The sequence below is a fragment of the Garra rufa genome, chromosome 5 (genome assembly GCF_049309525.1).
Source record: "Garra rufa chromosome 5, GarRuf1.0, whole genome shotgun sequence".
Lineage (NCBI taxonomy): Eukaryota > Metazoa > Chordata > Actinopteri > Cypriniformes > Cyprinidae > Garra > Garra rufa.
The window spans coordinates 55,729,733-55,745,403 of record NC_133365.1 but is presented as its reverse complement, the minus strand read 5'-3'; the positions used below and the strand labels follow the sequence as shown (position 1 = coordinate 55,745,403).

General features: G+C 35.2%; 1 protein-coding gene across 1 annotated transcript in view; it reads left to right on the top strand.

The window, feature by feature from the left end:
* The window catches only part of LOC141335453 (dynamin-1-like), an 88,590-nt gene continuing 72,919 nt past the window's right edge, over nucleotides 1-15,671 (top strand). The window contains exon 1 of the mRNA XM_073840925.1: nucleotides 1-338. Coding sequence (XP_073697026.1) covers nucleotides 178-338 — 161 coding nt within the window. The 5' untranslated portion in view covers nucleotides 1-177. The remainder of the gene's footprint in view (nucleotides 339-15,671) is intronic.

Sequence of the window (15,671 nt, the reverse complement as noted above, 5' to 3'; positions counted from 1 at the left end):
AAAAGCGGCTCATCATCTCAGAGGACCGCAGAGACACACAGACGCGCACAGAAAGAGAGAGAAAGAGAGAGATAGACAGGCAGAGCTCCAGAATAATCAATGCCGAAATAAAGCAGCCGACGCGCGCAGAAATCGCTGTTTCTCCGGTAAAGCTCGAGCAGGTGCCGGTCAGTCGCGATGGGGAACCGGGGGATGGAGGACCTGATTCCGCTGGTCAACCGAATGCAGGATGCGTTCTCCGCCATCGGACAGAATGCGAACCTGGACCTGCCGCAGATCGCGGTGGTGGGCGGACAGAGCGCCGGGAAAAGCTCCGTGCTCGAGAACTTCGTGGGGAAGTAAGTCATTCATTCATTAAAACACATATTAATACACAATAATAAGGCATAGTGCGAATGCACGCAGCATTAATCTGATATTCCGGCTCAGTCACAACCCCCATCATGTCTCAATGATATGTAAAGGTCATCGTGAGGATCCTGATAATAACCTTTAAATGTTATTGAGACATGATGGAGGATCATTTGCTGCAATGGTGAAAATCACCAGCCATGTTTACTAAATCTTCTTACATAATCCTCCTCTCCAGTCATTTATAGTGTATTCTTCATTATGCATTATCATCATCATCATTAGTGTGTTCCTGTGTAATCCGTGTCCTTAATAATAATAATAATAATGCACAAGGTCATTAAGGTGAAAACACATCATATAAAAAACACTGTGCTTTGGTTCTGTGAAGAAGGAGCGTGAAACATGGATGCTGCTGGATTGTTTACTAGAGCTGTAGAATCAGCCTGATAAAACCACAGGGATCTGCCTTAAACAACCATCTTGATGTTTGAATCAAGAAATCAATCGAAAGCATTTGATTTCATGCACAGGATCGCTAAAATACATGATACAAGCTATATGCTTATATGTTATAAGTCAACAACACAGTTTCATTTGATCAAATGCTTTTTAGTTTTAATTCTGAGTGTGTTAGTGCAGCATTCAGTGCTCAAGACCGGAATAATTCCTCAAAGTGTATGTTTTGTTGTTAATATGTGATCAGATGCAACATTTTCACCTTCTGCGTTATAAAACTCCTACGAAAATCCTCCTAAACCCCATCCAGTAACACCCTAGAACATCTTAGCAACAATTTAACAACACCCTAGCAACCACAACATCTTAGCAACAATCTAACAACACCCTAGCAACCACAACATCTGAGCAACAATCTAACAACACCCTTGCAGCCACAACATATTAGCAACAATCTAACAACTCCCTAGCAACTACAACATCTAAGTAACAATCTAACAACTCCCTAGCAACCACAACATCTTAGCAACAATCTAACAACTCCCTAGCAACCACAACATCTGAGCAACAATCTAACAACTCCCTAGCAACTACAACATCTAAGTAACAATCCAACAACTCCCTAGCAACCACAACATCTTAGCAACAATCTAACAACTCCCTAGAAACCACAACATCTGAGCAACAATCTAACAACTCCCTAGCAACCACAACATCTTAGCAACAATTTAACAACATAATAGCAGCAATCATCCAGCAATACCTTACCAACAACAACATCTTAGGAACAATTTAACAACACCCTAGCAACCATAACATCTCAGCAACCATCTAGCAACACCTTAGTAGTCATTACATATTAGCAACAATCTAACAACACCCTAGCAAACACAACATCTTAGCAACAATCTAACAACACTCTAGCAACCACAACATCTTAGCAACAATCTAGCAACACCCTAGCAACCACAACATATTAGCAACCATCTAGCAACACCTTAGCAGTCATTACATATTGGCAACAATCTAACAACACCCTAGCAACCACAACATCTTAGCAACAATCTAACAACATCTTAGCAACAATCTAGCAACACCCTAGCAACCACAACATATTAGCAACAATCTAACAACACCCTAGCCGCCACAACATATTAGCAACAATCTAGCAACACCCTAGCAACTACAACATCTTATCAACAATCTAACAACTCCCTAGCAACCACAACATCTTAGTAACAATCTAACAACTCCCTAGCAACCACAACATCTGAGCAACAATTTAACAACATCATAGCAGCAATCATCCAGCAATACCTTACCAACAACAACATCTTAGGAACAATTTAACAACACCCTAGCAACCATAACATCTCAGCAACCATCTAGCAACACCTTAGTAGTCATTACATATTAGCAACAATCTAACAACACCCTAGCAAACACAACATCTTAGCAACAATCTAACAACACTCTAGCAACCACAACATCTTAGCAACAATCTAGCAACACCCTAGCAACCACAACATATTAGCAACCATCTAGCAACACCTTAGCAGTCATTACATATTGGCAACAATCTAACAACACCCTAGCAACCACAACATCTTAGCAACAATCTAACAACATCTTAGCAACAATCTAGCAACACCCTAGCAACCACAACATATTAGCAACAATCTAACAACACCCTAGCCGCCACAACATATTAGCAACAATCTAGCAACACCCTAGCAACTACAACATCTTATCAACAATCTAACAACTCCCTAGCAACCACAACATCTTAGTAACAATCTAACAACTCCCTAGCAACCACAACATCTGAGCAACAATCTAACAACACCCTAGCAGCCACAACATATAGCAACAATCTAACAACTCCCTAGCAACCACAACATCTTAGCAACAATCTAACATCACCCTAGCAACCACAACATCTTAGTAACAATCCAACAACTCCCTAGCAACCACAACATCTGAGCAACAATCTAACAACACCCTAGCAGCCACAACAAATTAGCAACAATCTAACAACTCCCTAGCAACCACAACATCTTAGCAACAATCTAACAACACCCTAGCAACCATAACATCTCAGCAACAATCTAGCAACACCCTAGCAACCACAACATATTAGCAACCATCTAGCAACACCTTAGCAGTCATTACATATTGGCAACAATCTAACAACACCCTAGCAACCACAACATCTTAGCAACAATCTAACAACACCGTAGCAACCACAACATCTTAGCAACAATCTAGAAAAAACACCTTGCCAACCACAACATATTAGCAACAATCTAACAACACCCTAGCAGCCACAACATATTAGCAACAATCTAGCAACACCTTAGCAGTCATTACATATTGGCAACAATCTAACAACACCCTAACAACCACAACATCTTAGCAACAATCTAACAACACCATAGCAACCACAACATCTTAGCAACAATCTAGCAACACCCTAGCAACCACAACATATTAGCAACAATCTAACAACACCCTAGCAGCCACAACATATTAACAACAATCTAGCAACACCCTAGCAACTACAACATCTTATCAACAATCTAACAACTCCCTAGCAACCACAACATCTTAGCAGCAATCTAACAACTCCCTAGCAACCACAACATCTGAGCAACAATCTAACAACACCCTAGCAGCCACAACATATTAGCAACAATCTAACAACTCCCTAGCAACCACAACATCTTAGCATCAATTTAACATCACCCTAGCAACCACAACATCTTAGCATCAATCTAACATCACCCTAGCAACCACATCTTAGAAACAATCTACCAACACCCTAGCAACCACAACATCTTAGCAACAATCTAACAACATCATAGAAGCTCAGAACATCTTAGCAACAATCTAACAACACCCTGGCAACCACAACATCTTAGCAACAATCTGACAACACCCTAGCAACCACAACATCTTAGCAACAATTTAACAACATCATAGCAGCAACCATCCAGCAATACCTTAGCAACAACAAATTCTTAGGAACAATTTAACAACACCCCAGCAACCATAACATCTCAGCAACCATCTAGCAACACCTTAGCAGCCACAACATATTAGCAACAATCTAACAACCCCCTAGCAACCACAACATCTTAGCAACAATATAACAACACCATAGCAACTCAGATCATTCTAGCAACAATCTAACAACATCCTAGCAAACACCCAGGCACACCTTAGCAACAACATAATTGCAACAATGTACAACACCCTAGCAACCACAACATCTTAGCAACAATCTAACAACATTTTTAGCAACCATGCAGCAACACCCTACTAACAACATTTTAGCAACAATCTAACAACACCCTAGCAACTCACAACATCTCAGAAACCATCTAGAAACATCCTAGCAACCACCCAGCAACACCCTAGCAACCACACCATATTAGCAACAATCTAACAACACCCTAGTAACCTTCCAACAACACCTTAACAATAACATCTTGGCAACAATTTAACAACATCCCAGCAACCATCCAGCAACACCATAACAACCACAATATATTAGCAACAATCTAACATCACCCTAGTAACCATTCAGCAACACCTTAGCAACAACATCATAGCAACAGTTTAACAACACCCTACCAACCACAACATCCTAGCAACAATCCAGTTCTAGCTACCACCCAGCAACTCCCTAGCAGCCACAACAACGAAGCAACAACCTAACAAGACCCTAGCAACTCACAACATCTCAGAAACCATCTAGAAACATCCTAGCAACCACCCAGCAACACCCTAGCAACCACACCATATTAGCAAAAATCTAACAACACCCTAGTAACCTTCCAACAACACCTTAACAATAACATTCTGGCAACAAATTAACAACATCCTAGAAACCATCCAGCAACACCATAACAACCACAGCATATTAGCAACAATCTAACAACACCCTAGTAACCATCCAACAACACCTTAACAATAACATCTTGGCAACAATTTAACAACATCCCAGCAACCATCCAGCAACACCATAACAACCACAATATATTAGCAACAATCTAACATCACCCGAGTAACCATTCAGCAACACCTTAGCAACAACATCATAGCAACAGTTTAACAAAACCCTACCAACCACAACATCCTAACAACAATCCAGTTCTAGCTACCACCCAGCAACTCCCTAGCAGCCACAACAACGAAGCAACAACCTAACAAGACCCTAGCAACCATCCAGCAACACCTTAGCAACAAGACCATCTTAGCAACCATCTAACAACATCCTAGAAACCATCCAGCAACACCCTAGCAACCACAACATCTTAGCAACAACCTAACAAGACCCTAGCAACCATCCAGCAACACCTTAGCAACAAGACCATCTTAGCAACCATCTAACAACATCCTAGCAACCATCCAGCAACACCTTAGCAACAAGACCATCTTAGCAACCATCTAACAACGTCCTAGAAACCATCCAGCAACACCCTAGCAACCACAATATATTAGCAACAATGTAACAACACTCTACCAACCATCCAGCAACTCTTAACATTTCAACAACCATCCAACAACATTCTAGCAATAATAACATCTTAACAACAACCTAACAACACCCTAGCAACCACCCAGCAACACCTTAGCAACAAGACCATCTTAGCAACCATCTAACAACATCCTAGAAACCACAACATCTTAGCAACAATCTTACAACACTCTACCAACCATCCAGAAACATCCTAGCAACCAATCTGCAACACTCTACCAACAACATCTTTGTAAAATTCTAACAACACCCTAGCAACCATCTAACAACCCAGAACACCCTAGCAACCACCCACAGCTCTTCTGCATCATGTTGCTGATGTCTCATCATGGAGCACAAATTGAGGAAAGGGGCAAAATGGTGAAACACTTGTGAAAAATCAATCCACCATATTTACACATTACGTTACATCCTATTTCTACACTGTAGTTCTTAAAGAAAAGGCTTATTTTTCAATTTCAAACTGACTTATTTTACTTGAAGCTTGAACAATACCAGGCTGGAGCTTCATTGCAAACAGTTTTCATTTCAACAGCAGACACAAAACTACAGCACTGGTAGTCAGGTTGGTTATCAGACATAAACACTCATCTAGAGTCAGTGTGTGTTGGAGCATCTCTAGTCCAGCATATGATCCTGAATAAAAGAGGAAGATGGAGGAGTGTGTTGAGTCTCTGATTCATTGATCTGCAGGCTTCGAGTCGTGCTCCTGTGGTTTTGGGCTGTGCATCTCTCGAGGAGGAATATTTGCTTGTTTTTTCAGCAGTGGATATGAATAACTCAGTCTTACGCTGCATGATTCAGCAACCACTGCTGCTGAGGGAGCTCCTGAGTGCAGTACTGATGCTCTCAGAGAGACAGAACGTGACTAAATCAACTGTTTTCATTGGACTTTATACATGTTAAACTGTTAAAGGATATGTATAAATATATATGATCTGTTTTAGTGATTGTATTGATGATCTCTGAAGCTGTGATGAACTTTCTTTGGTTACTGTAAACATTACATAAAAAAACAAACAGATATGTCAACATTCATGATTGAAAGAAGCATTTGAAAAAGTGCCAGTTCCAAAAAGACTCAGATCAAACAAGACTCAGATCAAAAGCTTGATAGAACAACAACAACAATTGCATTATGTATAACAGGATGTCTGATATATTACATTTTTTGCATCTTGAGAAGGTCCAGGATTGAATATGGACATCTTGCAAATGGTTTAGATGGTTTATAATAGTTTGCTATTTAAATCTGGCTAAATTAACCTTGTACACTATTATGACAAAAGCCTCGTTCTATATTTAGACCTCAAGTCAAACATACTCTGCAATTATCCTGAACACTCATTGTTCAAAATCTGGAATGTCTTGCAAATCCTGGAAAACTGCTAATTGCATCTAAATAAAGACCATGTGCTGTTTTTCACCGCAGGAACAATCAGTGACGCAATTGCAACCTCTAAATAAAGCAGTTCATTTCACTAGGTTTGCGAACTGATTTAATAATTATGCAGTATTTGATATCTTGATTGGCTGCACCGTGTAAATAACCTACAGATTTTGCTTCTGGTTTCTGCAAGGTTATTAGAGATCATGAAAACTAAAAAATGTTACTTGAAATTAAATAAATATTAACTCAAATTTATTTCAGCTACTTGCCAAGGGAATATTTCTCATTTTTTATTTAATTTAGCTTAATTAAAAACTGTACATATTTAAAACAACAACAGCAACTAATAATAATCACAGGAAAACACACACTAAGTCAGTAAAACTATAATATTAAAATGAAAACAAAAAATAAAAAACTAAATTAAAAAAAATGTATATATAAATATACTGTATCTTGATAATAAAATATCATAGCATCTCTGCAGGGTCATGTTTTTTTTAACCATAGAATAATTTGGTTCTAAACTAAACAAAATGGATAGTACACATTTTCTGTTTTTTTTTTTTGTGACATTTCAGTATATTTTTCCCAAGAAATATGTGTTTGCATGTGAATAAACATTGACACAAAATCACTTGATCTCTTCAGGGTTTGTAATCTGTTGGCCTTGATTAAGCTGCTTGCTGTTGATCCTTTTTACTTTTAATAGAAACAGTCAGTCTGTACTCACATACTGCCTTCATCATCATCATCATAAATATATATATATATATATATATGGACATTTTAAATTTTATTGACCACAAAACCAGTCATAGGAGGCCAATTTTTCAAAACTGGGATACATATATCATCGAAAAGCTGAATAAATAAGCTTTCCATTGATGTATGGCTTGTTAGGATAGGGCCGAGATACAACTATTTGAAAATCTGAAATCTGAGGGTGCAAAAAAATCTAAATACTGAGAAAATCACCTTTAAAGTTGTCCAAATTAAGTTCTTAGCAATGCATATTACTAATCAAAATTAAGTTTTTATATATTTAAGGAAATGTACAAAATATCTTCATGGAACATGATCTTTACTTAATATCCTAATGATCTGGCATAAAAGAAAAATTGATAATTTTGACCCATACAATGTATTTGTTGGCTATTGCTACAAATATACCCGTGCTACTTAAGACACCATTTTTTACCTTTAATGCAATGGGTTTAAATAAAAATGGTTATGCAAATGATTGCGGAGTTTGCCCATGGCTCATTAATGATCTATAAATTCTATTTCCTGTAAAAGTAAACAGGATTTGGAACATCTCTATAGTTGCACAAACATATAATGATATTATAGATATCTCAGTCTATCCAAATATTAAAACTGTTCATACTAATCATGTTGGAAAGATCAAAACAACTACCAAAGATATCCAAATTATGTTAGAAATTTTAAATTCTACAATTGTAATTCAATCCTGTAGTTAAAGGAGAAGTCAACTCTCAGAACAAAAATTTACAGATAATGTACTCACCTCCATGTCTTTCTTTCTTCAGTCGTAAAGAAATTTTGTTTTTTTGAGGAAAATGTTTCAGGATTTCTCTCCATATAGTGGACTTCAATGGTGCCCACGAGTTTGAACTTCCAAAATGCAGTTTAAATGCAGCTTTAAAGGACTCTAAATGATCCCAGTCGAGCAAGAAAGGTCTTATTTAGCAGAACGCTCGGTTATTTTCTGAAAAAAAATTATAATATATATACCTTTTTTATTTAGTCTCAAATGCGTACTCTGTGTATTCTTTTTTTAAGACAGTTAGGGTATGTCTAAAAACTCCCATCTCATTTTCTCCTCCAACTTCAAAATCGTCCTACATCACTGTTTTACCTTTTTTTTGTAAAGGGTGTTTGATCTTTTTGTACTTTCACTTTGTAAACACAAACACTGGGTCGGTACTTCTGCAGCGATGGAGGATGATTTTAAAGTTGGAGGAGAAAATGAGATGGGAGTTTTTAGACATACCCTAACTGTCTTGAACCAGAATACACAGTTTACGCAGAGCTAGACAAGACCAGCATTTGAGGTTAAAAGGTATATAAATTCTACATTTTTTAAGAAAATATCCAGTCATTTCACTAGAGTAGACCGTTCTTCCTCGACTGGGATCGTTTAGAGTCCTTTGAAGCTGCATTTAAACTGCATTTTGGAAGTTCAAACTCGCGGGCACCATATAAGTCCACTATATGGAGATATATTCCATTCCCAGTAAATGCATGAGCTATTAAATTGTGTGCTTTCAATGCATCGCAAGTCACTTTGAATTAACGCGTCTGCCAAATGCATAAATGAAAATCACATTTAACAAATACATTAGCATTGGTTATCATCTTCCAGAGTAAGATATTTCATAATAGCAGTTTTATGATGCATTGAAAATGAAATAGCATTTAGATTTTTACATTTTTACATAAGGAACTCTGAATGTTTGCTTGTGTGGAGTTGACTGTGTGGTGTGTAGGCGGCTGTGATTTGATTATGACATGACAAGCGTTGTGTTAAAGCATTACAAGCACCCTTCATATGAAGACATAAACTCTCAGGCTGCTAAAGGGACGTGGCGTTCTTCATCTTAATCCGCGAGCAGCAGCGTGAAATGAGCTTCAGTCGTCTGTTTGCTTGGCCTCTGAATCTGCTGTGGTTTAATGGAGTCTTCTGAACGCTGACAAACGACTGGAGATGATTTACACGCTCCTCAGCCGATCGATGTGGCTGCGAATGGCTCTCCAATCGCACGCTTTACCTGCAGCAGCTCATTTAGTAGTGTTTGATTTGCCTTTAGTCATGTACAGTATATGTGTCTGATGGTGTACAAGAGAATGATTGGAAAAGATGCATAGATTATGATCGAAATACTGACTTTAAAATCATTGAATGAGTCAACATTCAATATACAATATTAGGATATTAAGTAAAGATCATATTCCATGAAGACATTTTGTAAATATATATATATATATATATATATATATATATATATATATATATATATAAATATCTATAAATCTTAATCTTTGATTAGTAATATGCATTGCTAAGAACTTCATTTGGACAACTTTAAAGGTGATTTTCTTGATATTTAGATTTTTTTGCACCCTCAGATTACAGCGCTATGGAATTAAATGCAATTTGACAATTAAATAATAATAATATTAAAAATATACACTGCCACTCAAAAGTTTGGGATTTAAAAAAAAAAAGTCTCTTATGCTCATCAAAATTCCATTTATTTGATCAAAAATACATACAAAAAAGTAATATTATGAAATATTATTGCAATTCAAAATAATAGTTTTTTTATTTTAATATACTTTAAAATATAATGTATTTCTGGGATGCAAAGCTGAATTTTCAGCATCATTACTCCAGTCTTAAGTGTCACACGATCCTTCAGAAACCATTCTAATATACTGATTTATTACTTTTATTATCAATGTTGGAAACAGTTGTGCTGCTTAATATTTTTCGGAACCTGTGATACTTTTTTCAGGATTCTTTGATCAATTAAAAGTTAAAAAGAACAGCATTTATTCAAAAATGTATTTTTAATATTCAAAATCTTTTCTAACAATATAAGTCTTTATTATCACTTTTTATTTTTACTTTTACTATTCATTTCTTTCAAAGAGAGAAAGTAAAAAAACATTTACTGACCCCAAACTTTGAACAAGGTGTTTAAAGTAGAAAAGTTTTCTATTTTAAATAAATACTGTTGTTTTTAACATTTAATTGATCAAAGAATGCTGAAAAAAGTATCACAGGTTCCAAAATAAAATATTAAGCAGCACAAGTGTTTCCAACACTGATAATAAATCAGCATATTATAATTATTTCTGGAGGATCATGTGAAACTGAAGACTGGAGTAATGATGCTGAAAATTCAGCTTTGCATCACAGAAATAAATTATATTTTAAAATATATTAAAATAGAAAACCACTTTTTTAAATTGCATTAACATTTCACAATATTACAGTTTTTTTTCTGTATTTTTAATCAACTAAATGCAGCCTTGATGAGCAGAAAAGTATAAATAAAGTATATATACTAAGTAAGTTTATATGAAATAAATGAAATATAAAAATGTAAAATACAGAGATCAAAATTATAAATAAAAGTAAACGATCAACTATTAGGTCTTTACTGCGAAATGGAATGCAATACAATGTTAGCTTTATCTTGGTTGTCTTGTTTTCTTAATAGTTGCAAACCAAAATAAAAACTAAACATAGAGTTGTTTCAGCACCACGGACAGCTCCAGAACAACTGTCAGCTTTCCCACAATTCCCTCCCTGAGCAGCTGACCAGAGCATCAGTTCCAATCAAACACTGCACTTTATTCTGCAGAATTTAGTGATTAACTGGTAGTTTTAATTTCTGAAGAATAGGCCACTGCTATAATGCTAGCATCTAGAAATTGCAATTCAATTTTTCCTTTAATCGTGCAGCCCTAGTATGGTGTTATGTGTAGATTCCAGGGCATTGCTACCGGTTGCTAGGGTTGTTGTGTGTAGTTGCTAGGTTGTTACTTACAAGTGAAAAGAGTCCTGAAAAGAGTCTTTTGGTCTGTAGATGTGGCTCTGTTTCCTCATTCAGTGTGCATCTGTGGGGTTTGTTCACGTGTTTATCATTGGAAAAGCACAAATGCTGCATGTGATGATGCTTTCACTCAGGTCAGCTCTGAACAAACCTCCTCAGGCTCGTCAACAAAACCAAAAATAGACAAGGAGAAAAATGTGAAAAAGACCTTAACATTCAGACACATGCATCTTACTGTAAAACAGATCAGAGTACACTGATCGACTGAATTCACTCTGAGATACAGATCAGGCTTTATGTAGTTTACTAAAATTAATCAAATAAAATAAATGTCACAAATTTCAGAAATTGGCATATATTTCAGAAAAATCTAATTTTTAATGTAATAAAATAACTAAAACTGGAAAAATTTATAAAAATGATAAATAATTGACATACATAAATAAATAAATATTTTTTTCTGTATTTTTAATAAAATAAATGTGATATATATATATGTGACCCTGGACCACAAAACCAATCTTAAGTCGCTGGGGTATATTTGTAGCAATAGCCAAAAATACATTGCATGGGTCAAAATTTTAGATTTTTCTTTTATGCCAAAAATCATTAAGAAATTAAGTAAAGTTCATGTTCCATGAAGATTTTTTGTAAAATTCCTACTGTAAACCTATCAAAATGTAATTTTTGATTTGTAATATGCATTGTTAAGAACCTAATTTTGACAACTTTAAAGGTGATTTTCTCAGTCTTTTAGATTTTTTTGCATCCTCAGATTCCAGATTTCAAATAGTTGTATCTCAGCCAAATATTGTCCTATCCTAACAAACCATACATCAATAGAAAGCTTATTTACTGAGCTTTCATATGATGTATAAATCTCAGTTTTGTCAAATTTAACCTTATGACTGGTTTTGTGGTCCAGGGTCACATATTTCAGAAAAGCAATATATCTCATTTTTTATGTAATAAAATAACTAAAACTGAAAAAAATATATTAAAAAGGATTAATAATTTACATACATAAATAAATAAATTAGTTGTATATTTAAAAAATTCTATATAGACATTAAAACATTTCTAAAAATACTAAAACTTTCTAATTCAAATTAAAAAGGCAACATATAAAAATAAAAACTACTTTGTAAAATAATTAATATTTCATAATAATTCTTAAGAAATAAGTATGGAACCCAGTTTCCGCTACGGAATAAAAAAATAAAAAAGGCAATTGCAACTTTGTACCTTGCAATTCTGACATTTTTTCTCAGAACTGTGAGATATAAATGCACAATTGCGAGTTATAAAGTCACAATAGTGGGATATAAACTAGCAATTCTGACTTTTTTTTTTGCATTTTTGACTTTATTTTTTAGAATTGCAAGTTTATATCTCAGATTTCTGACTTTGTAACTTGCAATTGCGAGTTTTATCATGCAATTGCGTTTTGCTAAATTATTTTTCAGAATTGCGAGTTTATATTTCACATTCCTGAGAAAAAAAGTCAGAATTGCGAGTTTATATCTCAGAATTCTGACTTTATATCTCACATTTTTTTTCGTTTATTTACAATGCTATGGCAGCTTTATTTCTCAGAATTGTGAGTTTATATCTCAGATTTCTGACTTTGTAACTCAATTGTGACTTTACTTTTCAGAATTGCGAATTTATATCTCACAATACCGAGAAAAAAGTCAGAATCGTGAGATTACAAGTCACAATTACATTATTTTTATTTTTTATTGAGTGGCGGAAACGGGCTTCCATATATCAGAGTAGGGTTGTAACGGGGTGAAAAAAAAACCCCTGGAAGATTCCAGAAAATCCTGGAAAGTTTGCAAAATTTCTGGAACGTTTCCGAAATTTACCAGAAATGATCCACCTTTTTGCAACCCTATATAGGAGTATGTGATTTGACAGTAAAATAGCACTGGTTCTGACTTACATAATAAGAAGCTGAAGTAGTGAAATGAAGGATTATGTTTTTCATTTCTGATATGAGCTCAGCTCATGTTCGCAGGCGGTTTAATCGCTGAATGAGAGCAGGAAACGGCCCATTACTGTCACTCTCTCCATTAAACATCATGTGATGTTCTGTTCAACGGCGCAGCGTTAGACTGACGTCATGGACTCTTTCAGCTCTTTCTCTTGTTTGTATTGTTCATATATATGTGTATCTCTAGCTCCTCTGTGTTGATGGTGAATGCATTGATAACTGATGGAGCTCTGGTGCTGGTTGTATTGTGGTTGTGGATCTGAGTGGGCCTCAGCAGGATTACCTCTAATCTGACGGTCCTGCGTTCAATCGCTGCTTTAATCTGACCACAACAACAGTCTGCTTCATTCTAACCTGTCCACAAACCATCTGTAATCACACTTCAACAGATATTATAGAAGATCATATGCAAGTTCATGTCTAACAGTGCCGCTCAAAAGTTTGGGATCAGTAAGATTTTTAATGCTTTTTATTAGAGACTTTTCTGCTCATCAAGGCTGTATTTATTTGATTAAAAATACAGAAAACATTGTAATATTGTGAAATGTTAATGCAATTTAAAATAGTGTTTTTCTATTTTAATATACTTTAAGAATATCATTTATTCCTGTGATGCAAACCTGAATTTTCAACATTATTTCTCCAGTCTTCAGTGTCACATGATCCTCCAGAAATCATTCTAATCATTCTGATTTATTATCAGTGTTGGAAAGTTGTGTTGCTTCGTTTTTATTTTTTATTTTTAGGAAACTGATACTTTTTTCAGGATTCTTTTATAAATATAACATTAAAAAGCACAGCATTTATTTAAAATAGAAAACGTTTGTAACAATAAACACCTCGTTCAATGTTTGAGATTATTAAATATTTTCCTTTTTTCTCTCTTTGAAAGAAATGAATACTTTTATTCATCAAGGGTGTGTTAATTTGATTAAAAGCAATAGTGAACACTTATATTAGAAGATTTCTATTTTGAATAAATGCTGTTCTTTTTAACTTTTCATTCATCAAAGAATCCTGGAAAAAGATTCACAGGTTCCAAAAAAATATTAATCAGCACAACTGTTTCCAACAGTGATAATAAAAGTAATAAATCAGTATATTATAAGGATTTCTGAAGGATTATATGACACTGAAGACTGGACAGGCCGATGAAAATTCAGTTTTGCATCACAGAAATAAATTATATTTAAAGTATATTAAAATAAAAAACTGTTATTTTCAATTGTAAAAATATTTCATAATATTACCCTTTTGTCTGTATTTTTGATCAAATAAATGAAACTTTGATGAGCATAAGAGAATTGTATTAAAAAAACATAAAAAATCTTACTGATCCCAAACTTTTGAGCGGCGGTGTATATCATAATTCTGTCAATTTTTACCACAGTGTCCTTTGGTTCACACATCTTAACAGATATATAACGTTCTGTGGAGATACTGCATATATAGCAAGGATTTATGTTGCCATTTTTTGCCTTCTTATGCATGATCGCACTACAGCTCTAGCAGAAATTACAAATACATTTTTATAATAGACTTGTGTGGATAACTACTAATTTTTAAATTATTTTATGTGTTCTAAATGCATCCAGATAATATTTACTTTTTGCAAATAAATTATTTTTTGCATAAGCTGTAACAAAATTTCAGCTTGATTAGAAATCAAATGCAATAAAAATATACCATTGACAGGTTACACTTACCTTGATTTTTCTGTGTTTTCATGCTCTTCACTGCCACAGTACCCTCATAGCAAAATAAACAATCGAAAATCATAAAATGCATTTAAAAAGTGGCAAAAAAAAAAATGCCTAAAGCATGCACGTGAAACATTTAACATTGACACTCAACAGATAAAGTCAGAAATCTGTTCTTTTTAATGCAAACCTACTCTTGGGATAATCGGAAGTGAGCGTAATTGAAGAAAGACATACAGTAATAATGATTTGTGAAGATGAATGATCTTATGATTATAGATGCACATGTGCTGCTGAACACGTTCAGAAGAGTGTGTGTGCATGGAAGTGAAAATATAGACCACATGGGATGGCTGCTTTCGTCTGACCATCTAGAAATCTGTGTGTGTGTGTGTGTGTGTGTGTGTGTGTGTGTGTGTGTGTGTGTGTGTGTGTGTGTGTGTGTGTGTGTGTGTGTGTGTGTCCTTGCAAGAGGGAGGTTTGTCAACCACAACTGACATTGAGAGGACAGGGATGTCTTGGCATGGCACAGATCTAGCTGTGTGTTATTCAAACGCACACACACACACACACACACACATACAGAGAATGGAGCAGGTGGTGTTGTGTAGGTGTGAGTGAGTTAACCAGGCATAGCTGCAGC